At 60.2% G+C, this 25,515-nt stretch overlaps 2 protein-coding genes across 45 annotated transcripts in view; one reads left to right on the top strand and one right to left on the bottom strand.

The window, feature by feature from the left end:
- The window catches only part of PITPNM2 (phosphatidylinositol transfer protein membrane associated 2), a 164,563-nt gene extending 142,454 nt beyond the window's left edge, over window positions 1–22,109 (top strand). For 5 of the 29 annotated variants that reach the window (XM_054663745.2, XM_016924474.4, XM_054663744.2 and 2 more), the window contains 20 exons: window positions 7–315; window positions 1,066–1,161; window positions 4,401–4,505; window positions 4,711–4,781; window positions 8,007–8,254; window positions 8,669–8,858; window positions 9,002–9,121; window positions 9,907–10,178; window positions 10,588–10,766; window positions 12,861–13,070; window positions 13,668–13,811; window positions 14,857–15,021; window positions 16,694–16,842; window positions 17,216–17,332; window positions 17,665–17,781; window positions 17,907–18,055; window positions 18,136–18,285; window positions 18,757–18,940; window positions 19,022–19,150; window positions 19,236–22,109. In XM_054663745.2, the coding sequence (XP_054519720.2) occupies window positions 7–315; window positions 1,066–1,161; window positions 4,401–4,505; window positions 4,711–4,781; window positions 8,007–8,254; window positions 8,669–8,858; window positions 9,002–9,121; window positions 9,907–10,178; window positions 10,588–10,766; window positions 12,861–13,070; window positions 13,668–13,811; window positions 14,857–15,021; window positions 16,694–16,842; window positions 17,216–17,332; window positions 17,665–17,781; window positions 17,907–18,055; window positions 18,136–18,285; window positions 18,757–18,940; window positions 19,022–19,150; window positions 19,236–19,559 (3,428 nt within the window). In that variant the 3' untranslated portion in view covers window positions 19,560–22,109. Of the gene's footprint in view, window positions 1–6; window positions 316–1,065; window positions 1,162–4,400; window positions 4,506–4,710; window positions 4,782–5,080; window positions 5,257–8,006; window positions 8,255–8,668; window positions 8,859–9,001; window positions 9,122–9,906; window positions 10,179–10,587; window positions 10,767–12,860; window positions 13,071–13,667; window positions 13,926–14,856; window positions 15,022–15,617; window positions 15,780–16,693; window positions 16,843–17,215; window positions 17,333–17,664; window positions 17,782–17,906; window positions 18,056–18,135; window positions 18,286–18,756; window positions 18,941–19,021; window positions 19,151–19,235 lie in introns of those variants that run through there. The other 24 variants (XR_010147815.1, XR_010147816.1, XR_010147818.1 and 21 more) reach the window with 13 other exon arrangements.
- Window positions 22,110–22,679: 570 nt separating this feature from the next.
- Window positions 22,680–25,464, bottom strand: ARL6IP4 (ADP ribosylation factor like GTPase 6 interacting protein 4). 16 transcript variants are annotated; one of them, XM_009426493.4, is made up of 6 exons: window positions 24,843–25,464; window positions 24,289–24,459; window positions 23,709–24,017; window positions 23,514–23,631; window positions 23,051–23,120; window positions 22,680–22,969 (listed from the first exon to the last, which is right to left on the bottom strand). In XM_009426493.4, the coding sequence occupies exons 1-6, from the start codon at window positions 25,381–25,383 to the stop codon at window positions 22,913–22,915; spliced, it is 1,266 nt and encodes a 421-aa protein (XP_009424768.1). In that variant the 5' UTR covers window positions 25,384–25,464; the 3' UTR covers window positions 22,680–22,912. The 16 variants fall into 16 exon arrangements, with proteins under 16 accessions (XP_009424768.1, XP_009424770.1, XP_009424769.1 ...); XM_009426495.4 differs by having other exon boundaries at window positions 24,322–24,459; XM_009426494.4 differs by having other exon boundaries at window positions 23,709–23,993; window positions 24,843–25,461.
- Between the last annotated feature and the right edge of the window lie 51 nt (window positions 25,465–25,515).

Below are 25,515 nucleotides of genomic sequence, written 5' to 3'. Positions count from 1 at the left end.
GCACAGGACTACGGAGGGTGATGGTGCGGGCTCACCGGCAGGCCTGGTGCTGGCAGGACGAGTGGTATGGGCTGAGCATGGAGAACATCCGGGAGCTGGAGAAGGAGGCACAGCTCATGCTTTCCCGCAAGATGGCCCAGTTCAATGAGGATGGTGAGGAGGCCACCGAGCTCGTCAAGCACGAAGCCATCTCGGACCAGACCTCTGGGGAGCCCCCGGAGCCCAGCAGCAGCAACGGGGAGCCCCTAGTGGGGCGCGGCCTCAAGAAACAGTGGTCCACATCCTCCAAGTCGTCTCGGTCATCCAAGCGGGGAGGTAAGGCCCTGCGCCACCTGCCACCCACACTCAAGGTCCCTCCCTTCAAGGCAGCCCCACACACTGCTGGATCACTGCACCTCCTCAGAGTTCTTTCTCATGGACATTGAGGCACCAAGCCCAGAGGGAGTCAGAGCCCTGGGCTAGTCCTCGCACACGGGGAAGCCTGGGCCCTGCCCCAGTGGGCTCCCCAACACTTCCCCTCCATGCCCAGGGAAGACAGTGCTACCCATAGGAGCAGTGGAGGTGGCTGGGCTCCTGCAGCACTGTGGAGGGGCCACCCCTCCTGATGGGGACCCTAGGAGACTTCAGACCCTGAGATAAAGGATCAACCCAGGCACCCTGGGTGGAGCCAGCTTCTCCAGCAGGTAGGCCTGGCTCACTCATCTCCCGCCTGGGCCCTGCTGTGGCCAAATTTCAGGAGTTTGCTCTTGGTCAGACTCAGGTCAGAGGCCCAGGAGTGGACCCAGGCCTGTCTTATCCCACATCCTGGGCTTATGTCTGTCATGCTCTTCCCCACCCATGCTCCCCGGGACATGACTGCCTTGTGCCAGGCGGACAGGAGATGAGCCTAGGCCGCTCCCCACTCATTTACACACTTCATTCTCTTTGGAACCTTCCTGGCTCCTGTGGCAGCCTCTGTGATGCCTGTCAGGCCTGTGGGTGGCCCTCCCTGCCTCCTGCCGGCTCAGGGCAGCCTCTGGGCCCTTCCTCTCCAGTTGGTGGTCATTCTGGGGTTTTGCCTTCCAGCGAGTCCTTCCCGCCACAGCATCTCAGAGTGGAGGATGCAGAGTATTGCCAGGGACTCGGATGAGAGCTCAGATGATGAGTTCTTCGATGCGCACGGTAGGCAGGCAGCGCTCTGTAGTCCTTGGGGCCTTCCTGGGCGAGGTGGGGAGGGGTCTGAAAGGGCTTAGGGTGTGGGTGTGGACTGATGCGGGTGTTGCCTGTTACTATTCTATATCCGGTCCCTACACCTGCGCTGTCCCAGGTGGACAGCCTGGTGTTTGGGGCAGTGCACAGAGGATGAGATGAGGTCATCTTGTTCCCTTGAGTCTGGGGTCTCAGGACCCGATATCAGGATGTGCTGTGGGCCTGGCAGATGGGGACTGCGCTCTTGAAACCCCAAATAAGGATACATCATCAGATTAGGGCTTTATTCCGTATGTGAATTTATTTCCATGGAAGCATAACTTCTTTTAATTTTCTAATTTTTTGTACTTACCTTATTTCTTCTTGATTAAATTAATACCACATATAATGCAGGCACTTTAGAAAATGCAATAAGCAGAAAACATGTGAAGTGCCCATTTTCCCACTAGTCCCAAAATAAGCACATGACCATACAGCAGATGCACCACCTGTGCCAGGAAGAGGCGTGCATACAGCGCTCGCCTGCTTGGTGCCCCAGCCATTCCTCCCCAGGAAGCTGGAGGGGCCAGCAGGTGTAAGGGTTGGGGGCTTGGGTCCCTCTGCAAGCCAGTGGCTGAGCCAGCCCAAAGTTCACACAGCAGCTCAGAGGCTCAGAAAGGGATGGGGGCGAGCCCATAGGCACTCAGCAGACACAGGCAGCACCAGATCTCATGTCACCACTGTGGCTTGGAGGGGCACAGGAACCACATAAGGTGGCATTTTGGTTAACTGGCCAGCTGCCCTCAAGGGAAGGAACCTGGGGAGTCAGTGTCCAGGCAGAAGAAAGGTGCCTGGTTTGGCCCTGGGACTGGAGGACCTGGAATGGTGGCTGGGGACTCCTGAGCTGGCCTCTGCACCAGGGGCCTTGCCCAGGATGGAGGAGGGGCCTCTTGGCGTCCCACCCCTCCCAGGTGGCTCTCTGACCCTGATGAGAGGACGATACGTATTTCACATAGAAAAAGCTGTAAAAAAGACAGCAAAGCAGGAAGTGCCAGGACAGCAGTGTCCTGGGGAAATGGGCCCAGGAGCCCATCCAGGACTGGAGGGGGGCTGGCAAGTGCCAGAGCCAGACAGTAGCCATGAGCCTGGTGGTCCTGGGCAGAAGTTCTCAGAGGAGCAGAAGGAGGAGTCTTGGAGGCGGTGTTCATAGCAGCACTTCTTATGAAGCTGTGCTTTTGTGGAGGGACAGGGAGAGGCCTGTTAGAGGATATGAAATTATATCTAGATAGGAGGAATGAGTTCTAGTTCTGTGACACTGCTGGATGACTAGAGTTAACGGTAATGTATTAGGCCAGGCACAGTGGCTCACACCTGTAATCCCAGCACTTTGGGAGGCTGAGGCAGGTGGATTGCTTGAGCCCAGGAGTTTGAGACCAGCCTGGGCAACATGGCGAAACCCTGTCAATACCAAAAATAAAAAAATTTTTTTAAACCACAGTAATATATAGTTTCAAATCACTGGAAGGTGGAAATTGAACATTCCCAACAGAAAGAAATGATAAATATTTGACATGATGGATATGCTAATTACCCTAATCTGATCACCATACACTGGTGTATTGAAACATCACTGTGTACCCCATGAATATGTACAATTATGATTATTTGTCAATTTGACAAAACAGGAACTGGGTACGGTGGCTCACGCCTGTTATCCCAACACTTTGGGATCGCTTAAGCCCAGGAGCTCAAGACCAACTAGGGTAACATGGTGAAACTTCGTCTCTACAAAAATAAAAATAAAAAAATTAGCCAAGTGTTGTGGTGCATGCCTGTAGTTCCAGCTACTCGGGAGGCTGAGATGGGAGGATCACTTGAGCCCAGGAGGTCAAGGCTGCAGTAAGCTATGACTGTGCCACTACACTCCAGCCTGGGCATCAAAGCAAGACCCTATCTCAAAAAAATAAAATATATAAGAAATTTTAAAAATGGCGAAGATGGAATAAAGTAAATGTAGCATTTTTTATTTTTATTTATTATTTATTTATTTTTGAGACAGAGTCTCACTCTGTTGCCCAGGCTGAAGTGCAGTGGTGCAATCTCAGCTCACTGCAATCTCTGCCTCCCAGATTCAAGTGATTCTCATGCCTCAGCCTCCCGAGTAGCTGGGACTACAGGCACATGCCACCATGCCTGCCTAATTTTTGTATTTTTAGTAGACGGGGTTTTGCCACGTTGGCCAGGCTGGTCTTGAATTCCTGACCTCAGGTGATCCACCTGACTCAGCCTTCCAAAGTGTTGGGATTACAGACGTGAACCACCACCCCCGGCCTAAATGTAGCTTTTTTTTTTTTTTTTTGAGACAAGAGTTTTGCTCTGTCGCCCAGTCTGGAGTGCAACGGCACCATCTCAGCTCACTGCAACCTCCGCCACCCAGGTTCAAGTAATTCGCCTGCCTCAGCCTCCCGAGTAGCTGAGACTACAGGCACACACCACCACGCCTGGCTAATTTTTGTATTTTTAGTAGAGATGGGATTTCACCATGTTGGTCAGGCTGGTTTTGAACTCCTGACCTCAAGCAGTCCACCCACCTCAGCCTCCCAGAGTGCTGGGATTACAGGCATGAGCCACCATGCCTGGTCAATATAGCATTTTTTAAAAAAACAGTCAGGAACATCAGCTGATGAGTGGATAAACAAAACGGGTGTGTCCATGCAATGGACTATGGTTCAGCCATAAAACGGAATGAAGCATCTGACATACACTACAACATAGAGGAGCCCCAGAAACCCTATGCTGAGTGCAAGAAGCCAGACACAAGACCACATAGTGTATGGTTCCATTTATAGGAAATGTCCATAATAGACAAATCTGTAGAGACAGAAAATTGATTGGTGGCGGCCAGGGGCCAAGGAAGGCAAGACTGAGGACCCACTGCTCCCGGGTATGAGGCTCCCATTTAGGGAGGTGAGATGTTCTGGAATTAGATAGTGGTGATGGTTGCATGGCACTGTGAATATACTAAATGCCACTTTATAAATGGTGACTTTTCTTATGTGAATGTTACCACTATTTTTTGTAATGGTCAGGAAGAAGCCCAAGGTGTGGGGCTGTGTGGCCGTCCTGTTGAGGAAGGGTCAGAGCAGAGCTGTACACAGGGGCGTCCCCACCTCGGGAAGCCAGGCCTCCCCACCGTTCCCAGTCCCACCTGAGTTTCCCTCTCTCCTCTCCAGAGGACCTGTCCGACACAGAGGAAATGTTCCCCAAGGACATCAGCAAGTGGAGCTCCAATGACCTCATGGACAAGATCGAGAGCCCAGAGCCGGAAGACACACAAGGTCAGCAGGTCTGGGGGTGCTGCAGAGCCTGGGGAGGGCGGTTGCAGGGCTTCAGCCCCCTCCTTTCTGACCAGCTTCTGCACAGTGCTGGGCATACATGTGAGTTGGGGACCCCCAAGCTCCCCTCGTCACAGTTGCAGCCTCTGTCCGGTCGGCCAGGTTGGGCTGCCCCTCAGCTCACAGCACGGCTTCTGTGTCGTTGCAGATGGTCTGTACCGCCAGGGTGCCCCTGAGTTCAGGGTGGCCTCCAGTGTGGAGCAGCTGAACATCATAGAGGTGGGTGCCTGGGTGTCAGAGGGACAGGGGCATGGCCGCCAAGGGAGGGGCAGGGTGCAGAGGAATAGTCTGAGGGGTTACAGAGGTGGAACTCTGGGCCTGGCAGCCTCACCTCCACGCCTGCCTGGGTACTGTCCAGGGAGAGGCCTGGGCCTCCTTTTTTGCTGCCCTGCTAGGAAGGCGCCTGTCGCCCTCTGTCTCTGAGGTCCCCAAGAACCAGGAACTACAGACAACCCCTGAGAAAGCCTTATCCAAGCTCCACCCATGGGAAAGTAAAATGAGAAACTTGTAAATTCCAGATCAAAAATAAGATCTTCAGCTTGTGCCCAGCCTGTCTGCTGTCCCTGAAGATAAAAAGACGAAAAGGGAGGAAGCGACAGTCGTCTAGGCAGAAGTGATGTGGCCGTGGCCGACAAGATGGCCCCGCGGGAGGCAGGCGGAGCTCAGTGTGTCCAATAAAGCTGTCTTGGTAGAGCGCCTGTGTCCGCTTCGGGGGTTCTCTGTGGGAGTTCATGCCCCATCCTCCTCCACCTGCGGGCCGTCAGAGCTGTTTGCACTGGGACAGGAGCCAGGGCTGAGCTGGGCTGTCCCACCATCACCTGCGGTCACCGCACTGCTCTGGCCTCAAGCTACCTAAGGTGGAGGCAGCACCACTTCTGTGGGGAACTCGGGCCCCCGGGGAATCTAGGGGAGGAGGAGGGACATCCACACAGCCTCCCCCTCCTGTGGTTTTCTGCTTTGCGGTCTGACGCCGAGGTGGGCTTTCTAGAAAGGGTCATGGAATAAGGGGAGTTGATTTCCAATTGCTGCTTAATGTCTAGATAAGCAAACGGATCCCTTTCCCCACCTGCAGCACACACAGCTCTGACGCCTCCCCAGGGGAGGGGCAGAAGGGGCCTGGGGCTCTGGATCTGCCTTGGGGTGTGTGTTCAGAACCCAGCACTGATTCTGGGGCACCGCCATCCAAAGCCAAATCCATTTGCTTGCAAGAACCCCCAAACCGGAGCCCCTGCTCCTTGCCTTGTGGAGACACTAGTAGGGGGATGCCTCTACAGCTGCAGGGGGCTCAGCCCCAACTAGAGCCCAGGGCAGGGTGAATCCCTGTCTCGGGCCGAGGCAGGATGTCCCCTTGGAGAAAGCAGGCTGAGTGTAGGGAGGCTGTGTTCCAGGGGCCTCTGGGGGTCCCTGGATCATCTCCAGGGCTGAGCCCAGTCAGACAGGCCTATGCAGGATTCTCTCAGCCCCCAGTGCCAAGCCCTTCCCATCCCCTGGTGACTAAGTACCGCTGGATGTCACCTCCCTGTCGTGAAGGCTGCGTAAGACATTTCTTCCATAAGCCCTTCGCCTCACTGGACTGGAAAAAAGCCCTTGTCAAAGCCCAACAGGGCTCATGTTGTTCCCTCCTGCCCTGTGTTCTGGGCAGCTGGTGGCCCCCTCTGCCCTGGGCTGAGTGTGTTTGTGTCCAGGCCAACCAGTGGTGGCTAATCCCCACGTGAGGACAAGTGTCAGTCCTGCCCTGGCCTCTGGGAAGAAGAGAGAAGCCCATGGCTCCTCCTGGGGTGAGGGCAGCCCAGCCTTCCTCCTCCAGCTCAGCAGCACCCACCAGGCTTCTTGCTGCTCAGTGGCTCCTGGCCCAGCCCATCCATTCCCTTGCCCTTCCTGGTGCCCACTTTTTTTTTTTTTTTTGGAGACAGGGTCTCACTCTGTCACCCAGTTTGCAGTGCAGTGGCACGATCTTGGCTCACTGCAACCTCTGCCTCCTGGGTACAAACGATTTTCCTGCCTCAGCCTCCTGAGTAGCTGGGATTACAGATGTGCACAACCATGCCTGGCTAATTTTTGTATTTTTGGTAGAGACGGTTTTGCTATGTTGGCCAGGCTGGTCTCAAACTCCTGGCCTCAAGTGATCTGCCTGCCTCAGCCTCCCAAAGTGCTGGGATTACAGGCTCGAGCCACTGCGCCCAGCCACCTGGTGGCCTGTTAAGTCCTGGATCCAGCCCCTGCCCTCCCCACCCACCCAGCCTCTGTGTTGGCACCTGGTTCCTGGTGCTACCCCTACCCCCTGGCCAGTTCAGGGCCAGCTGTCCCCACCACAGGCCCTCTAGATGGCTTTGGCTCCTTGGTCTGTCTCCTCGGGTTCTTGGAGGCAGGACTCTCCCTTCAGCTCCCTTCCCTGCCCCCATACCCCAGACATGATATGGACACAGCAAGTACTCATCAGTGGCCCCTCTCGGGCCCTGGCCCTGCTGCTATCCTCTGGTCACATACCAGAAGCTTGGGGCAGGGGAGGGTGACCTCTGGGGACAGGGCCACAGCCTGGCCTGGCAGGAGAGTGCTGAGTAGTGGCAGAGGCTTCAGATTCTGATCCAGCCTGGCACCGACACGCTATGTGATATTGGCCCAGTCCCCCAGCCTGGAGCAGTTCGCAGCCCCTACACAGGTGTGCAGGTCTAGGGTCTCACCTTGACCTCACAGGCAGGCCTGGCCTGGCAGGAAGGTGGGGTCATTACCTCTTGAAATCTGATCGGCCTCCTCTCTAAGGTGCTGGGGCTTCGTCCCCACCAGGACACCTCTCCTTTTGGAGACCCCGGTCTTAGAGAGAGGCCAGGAATGGCAGGGCCTTAGGGTGGGGGCCTGGGGAGAATGACTTGGGGGAGAGCTTGGAGCTGCAGGCAGAGTAGCTGGGGTTGTCGCCCACCCAGGCTGTGGATACCCTGACCCCAGCCATTCTCAGGTGACCTCTGTAACTTTGAGCTGGTGGTGGCCCTGTCTGCTCAGGCCAAGACAGACACACACAGGGCAGGCAGCCCCCAAGGCCAAGACAGGCTGAACCTCTCTGCCTCCCCCTAAAGCTGGAAGCCCCAGAAGCCACTGCCCGGGCTCCCTGAAGGAAGCAGAGCTCATGCTCTCAAAGGAATGGACTCCCTCCCTCCATGTCCTCTGTGCCCCTGGTCAGGGTGGCAGACAGGAGCAGGGCTGCAGGAGGAGGAGTGGACAGGCCCACCTCCCTGCCTCCTCCTGCAGGCTCCAGTCCCTGCAAGAGTCCCAGGGGAGGGGTTGAGGCAGCCAAACCCCAGGCTCCAGGCATGAGTAACCAAAACTGGGGTTCTCAGAGGGAGCAGTTGGGCTGCGTGCGAGAGGCACACCCCCAACAAGGGTGACAGAGGGGCCTCAGCAAGGAGCTGGGTTCCCTGGGGAGCTGACACTGTCCCCCAACCCATGCAGGACGAGGTTAGCCAGCCGCTGGCTGCACCGCCCTCCAAGATCCACGTGCTGCTACTGGTGCTGCATGGAGGCACCATCCTGGACACAGGCGCCGGGGACCCCAGCTCCAAGAAGGGCGATGCTAACACCATCGCCAACGTGTTCGACACCGTCATGCGCGTGCACTACCCCAGCACCCTGGGCCGCCTTGCCATCCGCCTGGTGCCCTGCCCACCCGTCTGCTCTGACGCCTTTGCCCTGGTCTCCAAGTGAGTGGCATCTGCCCTTGACTGCAGCCTCCGGCAGTGCACTGTCCTCCTCCTACCCCTGGGCCTCAGGTGGCTCCCCAGTTTCAGGACTCCTGCCCCGATGTCCAGACCCACCAGCCAGCCCCTTCTACCTGGAGGTGCCCAAACGTATACACGCAGGCTAAGCCTCGAGTCCCAGGAGGCCTGGGCCCATGGCTGAGCCTTCGTTTCCAAACGTGTAATGTGGGGATATTGGCCTGCCTCTGAGACATGGGGTCTTACCCACCCTGGTCCCCTAAGCCTACCCAGGCCCTGGCCGGGAAGGGTCCTCACTAGCATATGCTGAGTCCATGGCTGAGACTCAGGTCAGGGGAGAGGGGCCCTTTGGGCTGAGCTGGAGCCGCCTGCCCTCTCTTGACTGGCCCCTCTCCCCAGCCTCAGCCCCTACAGCCATGACGAAGGCTGTCTGTCCAGCAGTCAGGACCACATTCCCCTGGCTGCCCTCCCCCTGCTGGCCACCTCCTCCCCCCAGTACCAGGAGGCGGTTGCCACAGTGATTCAGCGAGCCAACCTTGCCTATGGGGACTTCATCAAGTCCCAGGAGGGCATGACCTTCAATGGGCAGGTGAGTCCCGGGGAAGTTGGGGAGGGGAGGAGGATGGAAGACCCTGTAGGGCGGGCTGGCCTCAGGGGGAAGGTGACGGCCTCCCCAGCCTATAGTCCAGCGAGTGGGTGAATGGCTCAGGCCTCTGGCCCCTCTCTCCCAAGGTCTGCCTGATTGGGGACTGCGTCGGGGGCATCCTGGCATTTGATGCCCTGTGCTACAGCAACCAGCCGGTGTCTGAGAGTCAGAGCAGCAGCCGCCGGGGCAGCGTGGTCAGCATGCAGGTACCCAAGTGGGGGCCCAGACAGTCCCCAAGGCCTGAAGCCCCAGGGTGGCTGCCCTGCCTGTTCCTGCACCTGGCCCCAGGCTGTGTCCACCAAGCAGAATGCTGGCAGCACTTCCTGAGTCCATCTGGCTTGGACTCTACCCAGTTAAGCTCTGTTCATTCAACAAACATTTTCCAAGCCCCTGAACCCCAACCCTGCTGCCAGAGCTCACCTCCAGGACAGGGGCTGTGGAGGGGTTGGGGGTGCAGGTGAGCTGAGGAAGCCCAGCCCATTCTGGCCGAAGAGTCGAGGAAAGTGCCTGGGCCCTGAAAGAGCTGTAGCAGTTTTTCTCACAATCTCTTTCCCCTCACCCTTCCAAAAAAGGATGGGAAGGGCAAAGGTTGGCAGCATAGGTGCCCAGAGGCGGCAGGGCAGGTACATGGGGGCAGGGGAACAGCTGCTACGTGGCCAAGCCTAGGAATGCGTGTGGTTTCATGAGCCTGAACCAGGGTCTGCACTGTGGGCAGTGGGGTCTGGTTCCTAGGAGGTGGGATGGGCGACCCCTCTCTGCTTCCCTGCCTCTGCTGCATAGTGGAAAACGGCCTGTAGACCAATGAGGTCCAGGGTGGCTGGTGGGTGGGAGGACGGAAGGGAATGGGGCCCTCCCCTCTGGTTTGGCAAGAGGCCGGCTGGACAGTGGCCGCTCGGCCTGGGGTTAGGAGGGAGGAGGCAGCTTCCAGGACACTGGAGAAGGGGTCAGGCCAGCGGCCACCCGGCAGTGAGCCTCCACGGGGCCGTTCCAGGACAATGACCTGCTGTCCCCGGGCATCCTGGTGAATGCAGCACACTGCTCCGGTGGTGGCGGTGGCGGCGGTGGCGGTGGTGGCAGCAGTGGTGGTGGTGGCAGTAGTGGTGGCTCCAGCCTGGAGAGCAGTCGGCACCTGAGCCGAAGCAACGTCGACATCCCCCGCAGCAACGGCACCGAGGACCCCAAAAGGCAACTGCCCCGCAAGAGGAGCGACTCATCCACCTACGAGCTGGATACCATCCAGCAGCACCAGGCCTTCCTGTCCAGGTGGGCGGGGCTGGGGGGCTGGGGCTTGCCTCTGGGTGTGGGAAGAGGCTCCAAGAGGGAGGAACATCCCCTGTGATGGGCAACAGGAGACCCGGGCTGTCTGCCTGAGGTTCCCCCAGCCTGAGACCTGGGATCCCAGTCTGGGCCCAGGAGAAAGTGGCTTACTGGGTGCCTTGTCTCATATACACCAAGGGCCATCTTGGGCCCGAGGGAGCAATTTGTCTTGAGGGTGAGGGTGGGGAATGGCAGAGTTGGGGGCAGAATGGACCAGGGGCAGGTGGTCCAGCTCAGGGCTGTCCTAAAGCCAGTGGGCCCCTGAGAGAGGTTGGGACCTGCTGCCACCAGCAGTGTCGTGGCAGATGATGGCAGCTGCACCCACATGACAGCTAGGTCTTATTTGGGTCTGCAGCCTCCATGCCAGCGTGCTGAGGACTGAGCCCTGCTCACGCCATTCCAGCAGCTCCACCATGCTGGATGGCACAGGTGCCCTGGGCAGGTTTGACTTTGAGATCACCGACCTCTTCCTCTTCGGGTGCCCGCTGGGGCTGGTCCTGGCCTTGAGGAAGACTGTCATCCCAGCCCTGGATGGTGAGAGCCCAGCAGGGGCAGATTGGGGGGTACATGCACTGGGTGTGGGGGCGGGGGTCTCAGTGGACCCCTGTGATGAGATCATGGCCACGTCCCAGGCCTGTTTCTGCCCTCCTTCCTGTCTTCCCCACCAAGGGCCCCTTGCTATCCTCTGCTCCTGCTTCAGCAGCTCAGTCACTGGCCGTCCGTGACACCTGCTGTTTCATTTCATCTCCGGGGTGCCTGTGGATGCTGAGGGTCAACCCCTAGATGGGCAAGCTGAGGTCCAGGGAGAGAAGGCACCACCCCAGAGTCAGATGGAGACAGACCCAGCCTCCCAGGTCCAAGGTCCTCCCATAGGGAGAGATGCAGAGGACAGGCATCCCCAAAGCCTCCTGGGTATAGTGGGCTCCCAGCCCTGGAGGGGCCACAGCTGTGCGTCTCTGTCTACCCAGGGCAGGCAGGCCGGCGGCTGGGCATCATTGGAGCAGCAGTCCCTGCCCTGTGCCCTGGGATCAGCCTGCAAAGCTCCAGGAGCCACACAATCCTGAGAGTAGCAACACATGTTACACTCCCAGATGACAGAGGGGGAAACTGAGGCTCAGAGAGGTTTAGATGCTTGCCAAGTGCAGGTTAAAAATGCAGAGCTGGCCGGGCGCGGTGGCTCACGCCTGTAATCCAGCACTTTGGGAGGCCGAGGCGGGTGGATCAGCTGAGGTCAGGAGTTTGAGACCAGCCTGACCAACATGGAGAAACCCCGTCTCTACTAAAATTACAAAATTAGCCAGGTGTGGCAGCACATGCCTGTAATCCCAGCTACTCGGGAGGCTGAGGCAGGAGAATCACCTGAACACGGGAGGGCGGAGGTTGCGGTGAGCCAAGATTGTGCCATTGCACTCCAGCCTGGGCAACAAAAGCGAAACTCAGTCTCAAAAAAAGAAGAAGAAAAAAAAATGCAGACCTCTGGACTCAGCACCCAAGTGCCTTCCCCTTCCATAAACTGGCGACTTCAGCACTGCCAGGAAGAGAAATGGGTAGCTTTAAGGGGACCCCAACAACCAAGGCAGCCCCAAGGAGGGCATCCCTGTGCCCCATCCACTGCAGGCTCTGAACAGCCCCACAGAGTCCCACACAGGTGCATGGAGACTTAGGGACAGTGCCGTTGTGGTCCCATTATGTGTCATTGTGAAAAACCAGAACCAACTTAAATGTCCGTCTATGTGGAGGGGCTGGTTAAATAAATTCTGGCACAACCACACAGTGGAGTACCCGCCTCCATTGAAAAAGAGCAAGGAGAAACTAGACGTGCTGACATGAAAGACACCAAGATTTTTTGTGTTAAATGGGAGGAAAAGGCAAAGTTCAGAAGGCATAGCATATGTTCTGGTTTATGTCCCTCTAAAAGTGAGATACAGCACTAATAATTAACACAACCTTGCATTCACGTGATCTCCTTAACTCCATGACGTGGTTGGAACTGCTGCCCCATTTGACAGAAGGGGAAACATTTTCCGATACAGGCAGGGCAGGGCTGCCTTAGCCAGCACTCGGTGGTGCTCCCGCAAGATGAGCTGGAGCTTCAGGGGGATCTGGGGTGGAAGGAGTTTCCACCATGTGCCCTTCATCATATGCTCTTCTGTACTGCAAACCACCTTTTACCACAATCATTATAACTTTTGCAATGAAAAAAAATTAGAGGTCAGGCGTGGTGGCTCACGCCTGTAATCCCAGCACTTTGGGAGGCCCAGGTGGGAGGATCACTTGAGTCCAGGAGTTTGAGACCAGCCTGGATAACATAGTAAGACCCCATCTCTACAAAAAATAAAATAAAAAAGCCAGGTGTGGTGGTGCACACCTGTGGTCCCAGCTACTCAGGAGGCTGAGGGGGTAGGATCACTTGAGCCCAGGAGACTGAGGCTACAGTGAACCAAGATCGCACCACTGCCCTCCAGCCTGGGTGACAGAGCAAGACCCTGTCTCAAACAAACAAAAAAGTGACAATGACCCAAACAGGTCCCAAATTGATAGAGACACACACCCCATCTTATCCCTAACTTTCGGCAGACAACCCAGTGCCCAGTTCCCAAATTTCCCACCCCCACCACTGCTCCTCAGGGCCAGCCCCAGCTCTGCAGCCAACACCCCCACCCCCAGTTTTCCAGCTGCGGCCAGCCTGCCAGCAAGTCTACAACCTCTTCCACCCCGCGGACCCGTCAGCTTCACGCCTGGAGCCGCTGCTGGAACGGCGCTTTCACGCCCTGCCACCTTTCAGCGTCCCGCGCTACCAACGCTACCCGCTGGGGGATGGCTGCTCCACGCTGCTGGGTGAGAGGCACATTCCGCCCCACTCCTCTGGGGGAAGGTGGGGTAGGCGTGGCTCCCTGGCTCCTAGGTCCTCCATGCCACGTGGTTCTTCCCCAGGTGAGAGGGACAGCTTGTGCTGAATGCCTCTTGGAGGTGGACAGCTGTTGGGGGTGGGGTGTGGGGGTGGTGCATCCCTCCGCACTGATCCCTGTGAGGCACAAATAGTTCCCACCTTTCAGAGGACACAGGTCAGGGCCTTGTTCCAGGGTCCCCGGAGCAGGGAAAGGGCAGAACAAGACCAGACTCCCCTCTCCACAGCTGAGCCTCCATCCCAACAGAGACAGAGCTAAGGACCCAGCAGGGACCCTCACTTAGTAGGGGGCCTGGGTCGGCTGGGTCCCATCATGGCAGGCGGCTGGCCCCGAGACAGGGTGCAGGAGATGGGTTGGGGCAGGGGAGGTCCAGGTAGGCTTGGCCCGACCCCTGCCCCAGCGTGTGTCCCAGCGTCTTGTCACGTCCTGGTCCTCGAGGAGCCCTGAGTCTCTGTGTCAGAGCGTGTCTGGATGGCCCATGCAAGTGTCTGTTCTTGTCCTCTGTTCTCTCCCCGTCTGCCTCCAGTCGAGACCGTGCAGAGAAACCCCGAGCTGGTCCTGGAGGGCGGCCCCCTGGCCCCTCTCCCCCACGGGGACGGCTTCCTGGAAACCAGTATGCCTGTTCCCGCGCCCACCTGGCAAGACGGGCCCCGCCCGGGCTGTGCCGAGTGTGTGTACCCTCCCCTGCTCGTGGTGACGTCTGCTTCGCTGGTTGACCTGGTCCTCAGGGACACCCCCCAATCCATGCCCTTCTTGGCCACTCACAGTTCGTGGGACCTGGGTGGTGAGGAACAGAGACTTGGGCAGGACGGCTCTGGGGAGCTGGTGTCGGTGCCTCCTCCCTGCATATTGTGGGCCAGAGGCAGGGCAGACCCAAAGCAAAGGGGCGCAGCAGCTCAGAGACAGCAGAGGCCGTCTCAGGGCCACACAGCAAGTCAGTGACAGTTCCAGGGCTCTGCCAGAAGCAGACTGAGGCCTTGAGCCAGCCGGGCCCACCCCTCACCTGGGGAAGCTTCTGGTCCCAGCGAGGGGTTGGATTCCCCAGGGCCCACTCCTTCGCTTTCTGAGGTCACCCAGGCACCTCCTGTACCCTGTCCAGGTGTGGCTTGTCTGGCTGAGCCCCATCCTCCCTGTTCTGTCCTGTCTTCAGCCTGGGCCTGGGTGAGCCTTGCTTGAGCCCCCAGCACCTGCCTTTGTCCCCAAACGCCCATCAGGGGCTGCTGGCTGTGGCCTGTGTGAGGGATGCTCAGGGCTTGCCTCTCTCTGTGCTCTGCATGTGCAGGGCATCCCCAGGAAGCCACCCATGGCACCTGTTGTCAGCGCCCTGCAAACCTGGGTGGAGCCGCTGCTTCTGCTGTGGGCTGTGGGTCAGGTCAGGCCAGGGTGAGCTCTGGAGGCCCTGGAGCCACTGGGGTGCTGGAGACAAGCTGAGGGGTGTGTGTGGGGCAGGAGGGTGACTAAGGTTGAGCCCAGCTGCCACGCCTCCCTGCCCTGTGTCTGTGTCCATTCGTCAGTCCACCCTGCCCCCGCCCTCCTCCTCACCTGCTAAAGCTCTGGGCCCCTTCCTCTCACGGCCCTGAGCAGGTGGCTCTGGCACAGCTGCTGCCCAGCCTCCAGTCTAGGTGCACACTGGACCCTGGCACACTGGCTTCCCCACTGCTCTGGGGCTGGGCAGGGCCTCTCTTACCTGGCCTCTGGTCCCTGTCCACCTGCAGCGGATGTGCTCCAGACCCACAATGCAGCCTTCCAAGAGCATGGCGCCCCCTCCTCGCCGGGCACTGCCCCTGCCAGTCGTGGCTTCCGCCGAGCCAGTGAGATCAGCATCGCCAGCCAGGTGTCAGGCATGGCTGAGAGCTACACGGCATCCAGCATCGCCCAGAGTGAGTATACCAGGCCCCTCACCCTCCTCACTCAGCCAGGGCCATTGTGCCCACAAGGGACAGCTGCTGGCCATGTCTAGGAGCATTTCTAGCTGATGAAGCTGGGGAGGGATGCTGCTGGCACCTGGTGGGTAGAGGGAGGGAGGCTGCTGGGCACCTGCAGTGCCCGGGCCAGCCCCACAGCAGAGACCGGTCAAGTCCAAAGACTCTGCAGTGTCTAGGCTGAGAAGCTTCGCCTTCTCAGGAGGATTCTGGAAGAAGGCGCATTAGGAAGGGCCCCACCTTCCTCATGCTTAGCTCCTGCATGAAGCCTCTTGGTGCTTGAAGCACAGCCCGGGTTCCCTTCTCAGTCCCCGCCAGGGGCTGCGCCCCGTGCTGGGCCAGGGATTCTCGCAGCTGCGGTCAGGGTGGCCATGCAGGGGCTGAGGCTGGGGTGGGGGTTGCTGGCAGTTGTGTTCATCCGTGAGGAGGGCCAATGGGCTCGCCCTTGATAGCCCCAGGCCTGGCACTGTCCCAGTGTCCTGCCTGGCCCCTGGTAGACGTGGCAGTGCAGTCATCCCCGCGTGGCTGAACCATCCATTGCTCTTGCTTCTCAGAGGCCCCCGATGCGCTCAGCCATACCCCCAGCGTCAGGCGTCTGTCCCTGCTCGCCCTGCACCCCCCCAGCCCCACCACCCCTGGCCCCCACCCTCCAGCCAGGCAGGCAAGCCCTGGCCTGGAGAGGGCCCCTGGCCTCCCTGAGCTGGACATTGGAGAAGGTACCACCCCACACACTTTCCCCTCACTGGGGGTCACTCTGCTGCTGAGCACCCCTCACTGCCAGGCTCTGCCCACCTAGACCCCCGCTTCGGCCTAACAGGGAGCTGGGGGCTGGGCTGGGAGGACTTGGCCATCTAGGGAGGAGGTGGGAGCTGGTGGCATTGTCTGGTGGGGTGGGGGACCAGGGACCCCACGGAGCTGGAGTGAGGCCAGATGAGGACCAAGGAAGCTCCGGGGAAAGCTGTGGGCCAGAGCTAGGGAAGCCTGGACCTGTAAACCAGGCCCTGCTGCTGGGCCTCTCCTGTGGACAGCCCAGGGGGCACTTTACAAGCTTGTCTTGTTCAGGAAGGTTGTCCTCGCCCAGCCCCTAGTGGCAGAGCCAGATGCACCCAGGACCATCCATCTGGAGGCCCAGGCTTCCCCACCCACACTGCTGTGTCTCAGGGCTCGTGGGGTGGCCCAGGTGCGAGAAGGGCAGCACCCTTGCCCTGGGGATCAGGAATTGTAACCCCATCTCTGTGCTGCCTTTCCCAGCCTTGAGGCCTGGGGGAAGATAGGAGAACAGGAATGGCCCAGAGAGGGCAGAGATGGGGTTGCCACGGGGCAGAGGGTCACCAGAGTCAGGAAGGGACCACAGACAGCTGGTACCATCCCACAGATCGCGACTGGTCCTCCCACACAACCGCAGGAGCCCCTCAGCAGGGCTGGCACTCACCACTGTCCTGGGTCTGCGTGCTTTTGCCTGCGCTCCCTCCCGCTTGCCTCACTCACCCAGCCTGGGAGAAGACTCACTTTTGGCTATAGCTGGTGGGGGGTCTGTGCTGGGCTGAGCAGGCCAGAGGGGCCGGGTGACCCTTCGGGGTCCCTGTCTGGGGCTATACAGCCCCAGCCCAGTCACGGCCCCTTCTGGCAGTCGCTGCAAAATGGTGGGGCCAGAAGCGGATCGACTACGCCCTGTACTGCCCTGACGCCCTCACGGCCTTCCCCACGGTGGCTCTGCCTCACCTCTTCCACGCCAGCTACTGGGAGTCAACAGACGTGGTCTCCTTTCTGCTGAGACAGGTACCCGGGGCCTGGGGCCTCCCAGGAGGGCCCTGAGTGACAACACCCATGACAGGGCCCCATTTCACAGACGAGGGGACAGTGGGGACTCCTCTCCAACCCCATCAGATCACAGAGCAAGCAAGACGAGGGCACCTTTATGCTCGGGTGTATTCAGGCTTTTCAGGACATTGGGATGGAGGGAACATATCTGCACATTCGTCAGGTGAACGAACAGGGGTCTGAGGGCTACTGGGCAGACAGTAGTGGGTTGAAGAACACCCCCTACAACCCACAGGCTCCTCTTGCTCCCGGGTACTGGGCCTCCTCCTCCCAGGGCAGGAAGCCCCAGGGTGGCATCTGCCCCACAGCCTGCACTGTCCCCTCTTCCCAGGTCATGAGGCATGACAACTCCAGCATCTTGGAGCTGGATGGCAAGGAAGTGTCGGTGTTCACCCCCTCAAAGCCAAGGGAGAAGTGGCAGCGCAAGCGGACCCACGTGAAGCTGCGGGTGAGGGTCCCCCGGGCGCCCAGGCCCCCACGCTGTCACCCTGTCACCAGCCTCCGTGTCCAGATGAGGAAACTGAGTTGCAGGGAAGCCTGCAGTCTTATGTACCTTCCCGGGCCATGAGGCTGGAGCTGTCAGCCCACTTCACAGACAGGGAAGGCAGCAAGGCTTCCTAGTTTCTCCAAAGCCACGTCATCGTGTCTGATCCAGACTCAGACATGGGCTGCGCAGCTCACAGCTCAAGCCTGCCCCTCAGGCCCACAGAGCTTGAGCAGAACACAGGGACCCGGGGTGCCCTCCGACCCCCTGACCCGGGCTTGCCGCTCCCTCCACAGAACGTGACGGCCAACCACCGGATCAATGATGCCCTTGCCAATGAGGATGGCCCCCAGGTTCTGACGGGCAGGTTCATGTATGGGCCCCTGGACATGGTCACCCTGACTGGGGAGAAGGTAAGGACACGGCGGGTAGGGGTAACATGGAGGGACTTTGGGGAGCTCCCTGCTGCCCTCTGGCCGGGGTGCAGGGGGTGGGGAGGCCACACACAGCCAGCCCGTGACCAGCCTGCTGGGCCCAGGTGGATGTGCACATCATGACCCAGCCGCCCTCAGGCGAGTGGCTCTACCTGGATACGCTGGTGACCAACAACAGTGGGCGTGTCTCCTACACCATCCCTGAGTCGCACCGCCTGGGCGTGGGTGTCTACCCTATCAAGATGGTGGTCAGGTATATGCCTGCACTGGGAGGGCGGGATAGGCAGGGCGAGGCTCTGGGTGGTTCTGATGAGCACCCCCACCACCTGCCAGGGGAGACCACACGTTTGCCGACAGCTACATCACCGTGCTGCCCAAGGGCACAGAGTTCGTGGTCTTCAGCATCGATGGTTCCTTTGCCGCTAGCGTGTCCATCATGGGCAGCGACCCCAAGGTGCGGGCCGGGGCCGTGGACGTGGTGCGGTGAGTGGCCCGGAGGGGCACAAAGGGGCTGTAGCAAGGTGGGTGGGCTCAGGGGCTCCCACCAGCCAGGTGGAGGAGGACAGCGGAGCCTCTGTGGGGGACGCCTGGCTCGGGCACTGGGCCTTAAGGACCTCAGTTCAGAGCCCAGCACCCCCAATTATTAGCCGTGTCACCTTGGGCAAGCGATGTCACTTCTCAATGTCGGCTTTCAATTCCCGCATCTGGAAAGTGAGGCTGGTAAGCCAGGGACACTGCAGCAAGGGCATCTGCCGCCCAGTGCGGGCACCCAAGGGCCTGCTGCAGCATGTCATTGTCAACCATTGTCGTCGTTACTGTCTGAGCTCAATCAGAGATGTGCTTTCCAATGGCCCAAGTGGGCCCTGGCTGGGCAGGAGACAGGGAGGCCCAGGAGGGAGGAAGGGGTGGCCATGAGACACCCAGGCCTGCACCCATGAGACACCTCACCCCCAGGCACTGGCAGGACCTGGGCTACCTCATCATCTACGTGACGGGCCGGCCCGACATGCAGAAGCAGCGGGTGGTGGCGTGGCTGGCCCAGCACAACTTCCCCCATGGCGTGGTGTCCTTCTGTGACGGCCTGGTGCATGACCCGCTGCGGCACAAGGCCAACTTCCTGAAGCTGCTCATCTCCGAGGTGGGGCCCGGGAGGATGGGGCAGGGCAGGGGTGGGGGCAGAGGGACCATGGTGCCTGTGCCCATGCCAGTCTCCCCACAGCTGCACCTGCGCGTGCACGCGGCCTATGGCTCCACCAAGGACGTGGCGGTCTACAGCGCCATTAGCCTGTCCCCCATGCAGATCTACATCGTGGGCCGGCCCACCAAGAAGCTGCAGCAGCAGTGCCAGGTGAGTGGGCGCATTGTGGGGGCGGGTGCAGGCGGGCAGCTCGGGGAGCCCCAGCCTGTGACAGCCGTCCTCACTGACCCCGCAGTTCATCACGGATGGCTACGCGGCCCACCTGGCGCAGCTGAAGTACAGCCACCGGGCGCGGCCCGCTCGCAACACGGCCACCCGCATGGCGCTGCGCAAGGGCAGCTTCGGCCTGCCCGGCCAGGGCGACTTTCTGCGCTCCCGGAACCACCTGCTTCGCACCATCTCGGCCCAGCCCAGCGGGCCCAGCCACCGGCACGAGCGGACACAGAGCCAGGCGGATGGCGAGCAGCGGGGCCAGCGCAGCATGAGTGTGGCGGCCGGCTGCTGGGGCCGCGCCATGACTGGCCGCCTGGAGCCGGGGGCGGCCGCGGGCCCCAAGTAGGGCACCGTGAGTGCAGCGCGGGGTCTCCATGGTGCTAGGCCAGGGTGGCCAGCCCCGCCAGGAGGCCTGGCCTGGGCACACGCACTGACGTGGGCCTAGGAGATTGTCCCAGGGCCTTGTGGAGGACACGGGCCGCACCACACAGTGCTCCCTGCCCTGCCTCACGTCCTCGGGCCTGACGGGTCCGGCTTGTCATGGAAGCTGGCAGGGACCACCAGCCCCAGGATGGCAGAGGGACCAGAACCTCCCACTCAGACTGGCCCGGGAGGCTCTCCCAGACATTTTGCCCTGTGTGGATCTCCAAGTGTCCTGGTGCCAGGTGTGGGCCCAGGCCCAGCCTGCCACTTCCCCATCCACTGGCCACCCTCACTCCCAGGTCCCCTCCCATTTGGTAGCAGCTCCAACAGGGGTCCAGCCTGCATCTTGTTAACTCGAGTTTCTCAACTGTTCAACCTCACTGGTTTTGCACTGATTTTTGAGAGCGGAGACCCATTACCACCTCCTATGGCTACAGCCCCGTTGACATGCATGAAACTCAGTACCTGCTGACCCAGGACCTACAACCACACTGAAGGCTCCAGTGCGGCAGAGCCTCGTGCAAGCAGGAGAGAAAGGCTGTATCTTAATTTCTGCACCCCGGACCCTGCCCACCTGTCTGCCTGCCCCGCCTGGAGCCCAGGCCAGTGTTGTTTCCAGCCTCAGGCCACGGGCTGGACGGGCCTGGCCGCCTCTTCCGCTCCCTGCCATCAGTCAAGGCCGCCCGCCCACGTTTCTACGCCTTTCTACTTCTCAATCTGATTTCTATGAGGTTTTTTTAAATGAGCAATCCTTGGCTGCTTCCTTTTCTTAACTCTTTCAGTACTGAGAGCAGCCCCTCCACACTGAAAACACCCAGCACTGTGACGGAGTCCAGCCTGGTTCTGGGTCCCGTGGGCCCTGCTCCTGCCCACTTAGCGAGGCGTGGGCTCCTTGCCTCACCTGGCCCCGGCAATCCCACTGAATTTCTACTCTGGGGTGGGTGGGGCACACACTTCGGTTTTTTTAATGCCAATTCCGTTTTCATGCCGAATCTAAGAAGCCACAACTTGCTTTGTCAGCTTCAGGGCAGGCAGCCATGACTTCATTTCTCGCCTGAACAAGGACCATGCTGTCCTGCACGCTGGGTCTGACCGTCTGCCCTCTCTCCCCAGCACCAAGCGTGACCTTGGCTGTGGCGCTCAACGGCCAGCTCCGGCGGCCCCTCTGCTGCTCCTCGGCTTTCCCGGAAGTGGGAGAGCCTGCCTGGCCTCGGCCTTTGTCCAGTGACCAGGCTCTGTCCCCGAGAAGCTACGGCCGACCTGGGTCTGGTGTTGGGACGCATGGACCGGGCTGGGGAGGTGCACAGAGTGATGTTAACTTTTTCCCGTGTGTAGATATGTACAGCCAAAGGGTCGTGTAAATGTTCTGCAAAAGTGGGTCTATACAGAGTGAAAGCTATTTATTTTGTGCAGAGAAAAATGTCTGGAGGGATGGAACCTTCAGGGTTTATTCATATTTAAGATGTAGCTTTTTGTTGTTGTTTCAGGCATTATGTATAAAGCGACGATTATTTTATGGACCAAGTTTTCATGTAACTGTTGCAGTGAAAGTGCAATATCTGACCCCCCTGCTCCCAGCGGGAAGTCGCTTGGCCCGACAATCACAGCCCCTGTCAGGGGCCCTGTGGCCAGTGCCTCCTCCTCTCTTGGCCCCACCTTATCCTGTCTTGCCTGCTGCCTGGGAGACCAGCCATCCAGAGAAGCACCTGGAAGAGTCTCGGGCCCTCCTGCAATAAAGGCCGGGAGGCCCTGTGGGCAGTGGGCTCAGCCTCTCCCCAGGGGGGCAGCTCCCCCACGGCTCCTCACTCCCCGCCTGCCTGCCCAGCCGCCAGCCATGCCAAGGACAACAGCAATAGTCCCCTGGGGCTCTCCCAGCGGCCCTCAGCCATAGATGGCAAGGTGGGCAGCCTGCCCCGCCATGGGAAGTCTCTTCTGTATCCAGGTCTGCTTTCCACCTCCCTTCAGATTCCTTTTGGCACATTCTCCTCTTGAGGAAGTACCAGTCTTTCTGAAACTAAGAGAGGGAGGGCAGCGTCCTTTAAAAATACCAAAAATGTTTACAGAGTTGGGTGCTGAGCTGCAGGGCTCAGGCCTGACCAGTCATAACCAAAGGGTGAGGCAGGCCTTGCTGACTGCCACCCCCCAGGCCTGTTAGAATAGAAGCCTTAGTCCCACTCCCACCACACCCCCACGCCCCACCACCTGCCTTCTCTTTGATTTCTAAAGAGGGATTCAGCAGAGACCCCCCACCCCTCCCTGGCTCGGTCTGAGTCCCACTGCCCACCCCATCACAGCCTTCACGTCTCAGCCCCTCCCGTCTGGTCTGTCCGTGTGCCGTCTGTTTCTCTGGGCCATGTGTGAGCAGTGTCCCCATCTCCCCATCCGTCCCTGCTGTCCCCGCATCATTGGGCCTGAGTGTGCTCTGTATACAACGTCATGTCTGTTACACCAATTAAAGAAGCAGGAAGGCTTCCTCCTGGATCTCTTTACTGCAGTGGCGACCGTGGGGCATGGTGGGATGGAGGCATGGAACAGTAATGCTAGTGACACTCACAGTGACGCCAACACATGAGTGTGGGGCTGACTCTAGGCCTAGCCTGCTTCTAGCTCCTTCCTGGGATGGAACTCAGTTTGCCCTCACAGACCCCAGTGAAGCGGGTGCTGTGAGCCTCCCTGCCTCAGAGTGGAAGACACAGCTGGGCGGTGAGAGCCAGACCTGCCACACAGGCCACCCAGCCCCAGCACCTGGCTCTGCACTCTTGCGATCTGTGGAATGAACATGGCAGGGGAAGCCGACTCTCTCCATGCCTGAGTGCATGGCATTTCAGAGCCAGCTCTCTGGGTTTGGGGTTCAGCTGGCATGAGGTCTGGTCCAGGCAGGCTGACCTGAAGAGGAGGGCACAGGCGCTGGTGTGGCCTGTACTCACTACCACCAGAGGACACCCCAGCTTTGCCCAAAAGCTTCCGGAGCCCTTGTTTTTCCCTGGCAGTCATGTAGCACCCTTCCCTCCCCCTCAGCACAAAAAGCCACAGAACAGAGAAAGTCTATCCAGGGGGCCTTTAATAGCTGAGAAGTGCTGCTCTTTCAGATGGGGGTGCCAAGCAGGCCGGTGACCCCAACCTCCACCCCCTGCCCCTAAGAAGAGACTGGGCTGGGCCAGAGACCAATCCATGGGGGAAAGGCCACCAGCACCCATCAGGCTTCCCACTGGCACCCTGAAACCTGCCCAGGCTGGGCCGCCAGCGCCGTCCACAGGCCTTGGCCAGCGGGGGCCCTCAGGGAAGCAACCCAGCTCGCATCTGGAAGGCCAGGCCGTCCCCTCGGGTGGCTTGCTGGGGAAGAAAGCACACAGGAGGAGGGGTACATCACAAACAGAGCTGGGGGCAGATGGCAGGCAGAGGGGCCACACCCACCTTGTTGATCTCTCTGTGTCGTTCTTTGGTTACGATTTCCTCTAGGACCTCGCCATCTCCCTTAATAAGCCTGGGGGTGGGAGGGTCTCCGTTCAGCAAGGAATAGGCAGGTCCCCTAATGCCAGAGGAGCAGAACCACAAGCAGCCGGCAGAGGGGTCCCAGGGCTCCCGCCCCGCAGCCTTGAGTGGACAGACCCTGGGGCCTCACCCACTCTCCCTGATGAAGGCAGTGGAGCTGGGCTCTGCCTTGCCAGCCTCAGCCCCGCCAACAACAGCCCTTTCAAGAGCCTCCTCCAGGCCCTTCCACCCCTGCAACTACTTACTCCAAGTGACCTTATTTTTGCCCACATTTGGCCTTTTTCAGGCACCAGGAACCCCGCCCGGCCCCACTCCTCCCGAGAGCACACATCTTCAGCCAACACTCCCAGATCCTGTGGTGTAAGTCAGGCCGAAAGCTCCCCACCTGGTGCGCCCCGTCTCGGGGTCCACCACCTTGCGGATGATGCTCTGCCGGGCATCCCACTCCTCCTTGGTCATGGGCTTCATGGCCTGGATTCGGGACTTCTGCTCATCCGTCAGGACTGGAAGGGAAGACGGAGGTGGTGGCCAGGCCTTGGGAAGCGACCTTCTCCCCCCCAGGTGCTGGGCAGCACAATACCTGGGCCATCCTCTTCCTCCCCAGCTGATCGGTGCCACTGGTCCAGCGAGGGGCCCGGCAGAGCCTCCACCTGCTGTGCTTCCGCCTTCTCCTTGCTCTTCTTCTTCAGCTTCTTCCTCTTCTTCTTCTTCTTCCTCCTCTTGTCCTTGTACTTCCCCCGCTTCTTCCGGCCATCACTGGAGGAAGAGGAGGAGGACGAGGAGGAAGAAGAGGAGCTAGGAGAACTGGAAGAAGAGGAGGAGGAGCTGGATCTTGGTCTCCTCCGGGCCTTCTGCTTGCTTCTCTCTGTGATGCAGGGAGAAGGTGAGGCTGGAAGGCCAGGAGAGGAAGAGGTAAACCTTCGTCCCCTGCTCTGGCCTGGGGCAGGCACAGACCGTCTACAGGGTGAGCGCTTCCTGAGGAGCTTTCCAGAACAGAGATGGAGCTTCCCAGAAGAGCCCCTTCCTGGCTCCTGCGGCGCCTGGCCCTCACATCTCAGGCCCGGCTGCACAGAGGCATGACTGAGCGTCCCCGACCACTGCTCGCCCGACTTCCCCGGGGAGTAACTGCGCCTCCTCTCCCCGATGCCTGTGGTCCTCACCCTCCGCCCCAGGGGCCGTGCTGGCCTTGCGACCTTGGGATGTGGAGGCCGAGCAGTTCCTCGAGGCGTCCTTCCTGCTCTTCTTCTTTCTCTTTTCCGACCCCCGTCCCCGGGACCGGCTGCGACTCCTCGAGCGCTTGCGGGAGCCGACGTGAGCCATGGCGCCGCGGGCTGGCGACGGAGAAGACGCGCTTGAGCCGAAGCCCCCAAGGCCGGCCGCGGGCGGGCTCCAAGGGTGGCTCTAGCGGGGCCGGGGCCTGGCGACGCCCAGTACCCGTCACCGTCCCGGGAAAATGAGCGACCCTCACCCACCCCCAGCGCTGGGGACCCCGGTTTTCTCCGCCGACTCCAGTCCCCGCAGCGGTGCCTGTTAAGGGCCCGCCCCCTGCCCGGAGGCCCCACGCCTGCGCACCCGGCTCCAAACCCCTGGGAACTGGCCGCCGTCCGCCGCGAGTGGCGTCTGGGGCGCTTTCCCGCGCTCTCCTACCCTCCAGCCCCGCGCCCTTCGCGGCCTCAACGCCTCAAGGGGGCCCCCGGGGCTGCTCCGTTCCCACCTCGACCGCCCTGCGGGCCGGACAGCCCGCCCCGCGCCTTCTCGAGAGGAAGCGGCGGCGAGGAGGCTTCCGGCCGGGGCGCTGCGCGGGAGGCTGTCCGGCTGGGAAGCGCGGCGCCGCTGCCTTTCGTTCTGACGCCCCAGGTTCCGTCCCGGGCGCGCCCACCTCCCGCAGAGGCAAGCAGGGGCGCCGGCCCTCGAGCTCCGCAGCCCCTCACGCCTGTGTCTGCCGAAGCTGCGCCCGCTTCCAAGGCTGCCCTCTCGGCGCACGCCCGCAGCACCCACGCCCCCGGTGCCCTGGGAAGAAGGCGACCCTCGCGCGCGCCGCCCTCCTTCCCGGCTGGTCCTGCCCTCTCCATACGACTGCGAGCTCCAGACTGAGGCGCCCTGGTCTTTCCGACGCGCCCACCCAGTGACTCAGAGGTCGCAAACTCGTGTCCGTAGGGGCCAGAAAGATCTTGGCAGTGAGCGCGGGCATGGACCCCAGGCCCATCCGGAAGGAAGCCGGGATTCTGCTCCAGCTGATCCGTGCAACGTGGCATGGGGCTGGTGCCCCACCTTCCCAGGGAGACCAAACTCAAGACTGCAATATGGAAGCCCCCTGACTTTCAAATGTGTAACCCAAAGCGTGGCTGTGCGCTTCATCCAATCTCGGGCCCCCAAGTTGCAACTCT

Source organism: Pan troglodytes, chromosome 10 (assembly GCF_028858775.2).
Source record: "Pan troglodytes isolate AG18354 chromosome 10, NHGRI_mPanTro3-v2.0_pri, whole genome shotgun sequence".
Lineage (NCBI taxonomy): Eukaryota > Metazoa > Chordata > Mammalia > Primates > Hominidae > Pan > Pan troglodytes.
Note: the sequence above shows the minus strand (reverse complement) of the source record. Positions and strands in the feature narration are given on the sequence as shown.

Excerpts from the sequence above, each read along its gene's own strand:
- ARL6IP4 (XM_009426493.4), bottom strand. The coding sequence starts at position 25,383 with ATGCCACGTTGCACGGATCAGCTGGAGCAGAATCCCGGCTTCCTTCCG. Across the intron at positions 23,121-23,513 it reads CCCGAGACGGGGCGCACCAG|GCTTATTAAGGGAGATGGCG; the intron begins GTGGGGAGCTTT and ends TCCCACCCCCAG. Across the intron at positions 22,970-23,050 it reads GACACAGAGAGATCAACAAG|CAAGCCACCCGAGGGGACGG; the intron begins GTGGGTGTGGCC and ends TTTCTTCCCCAG.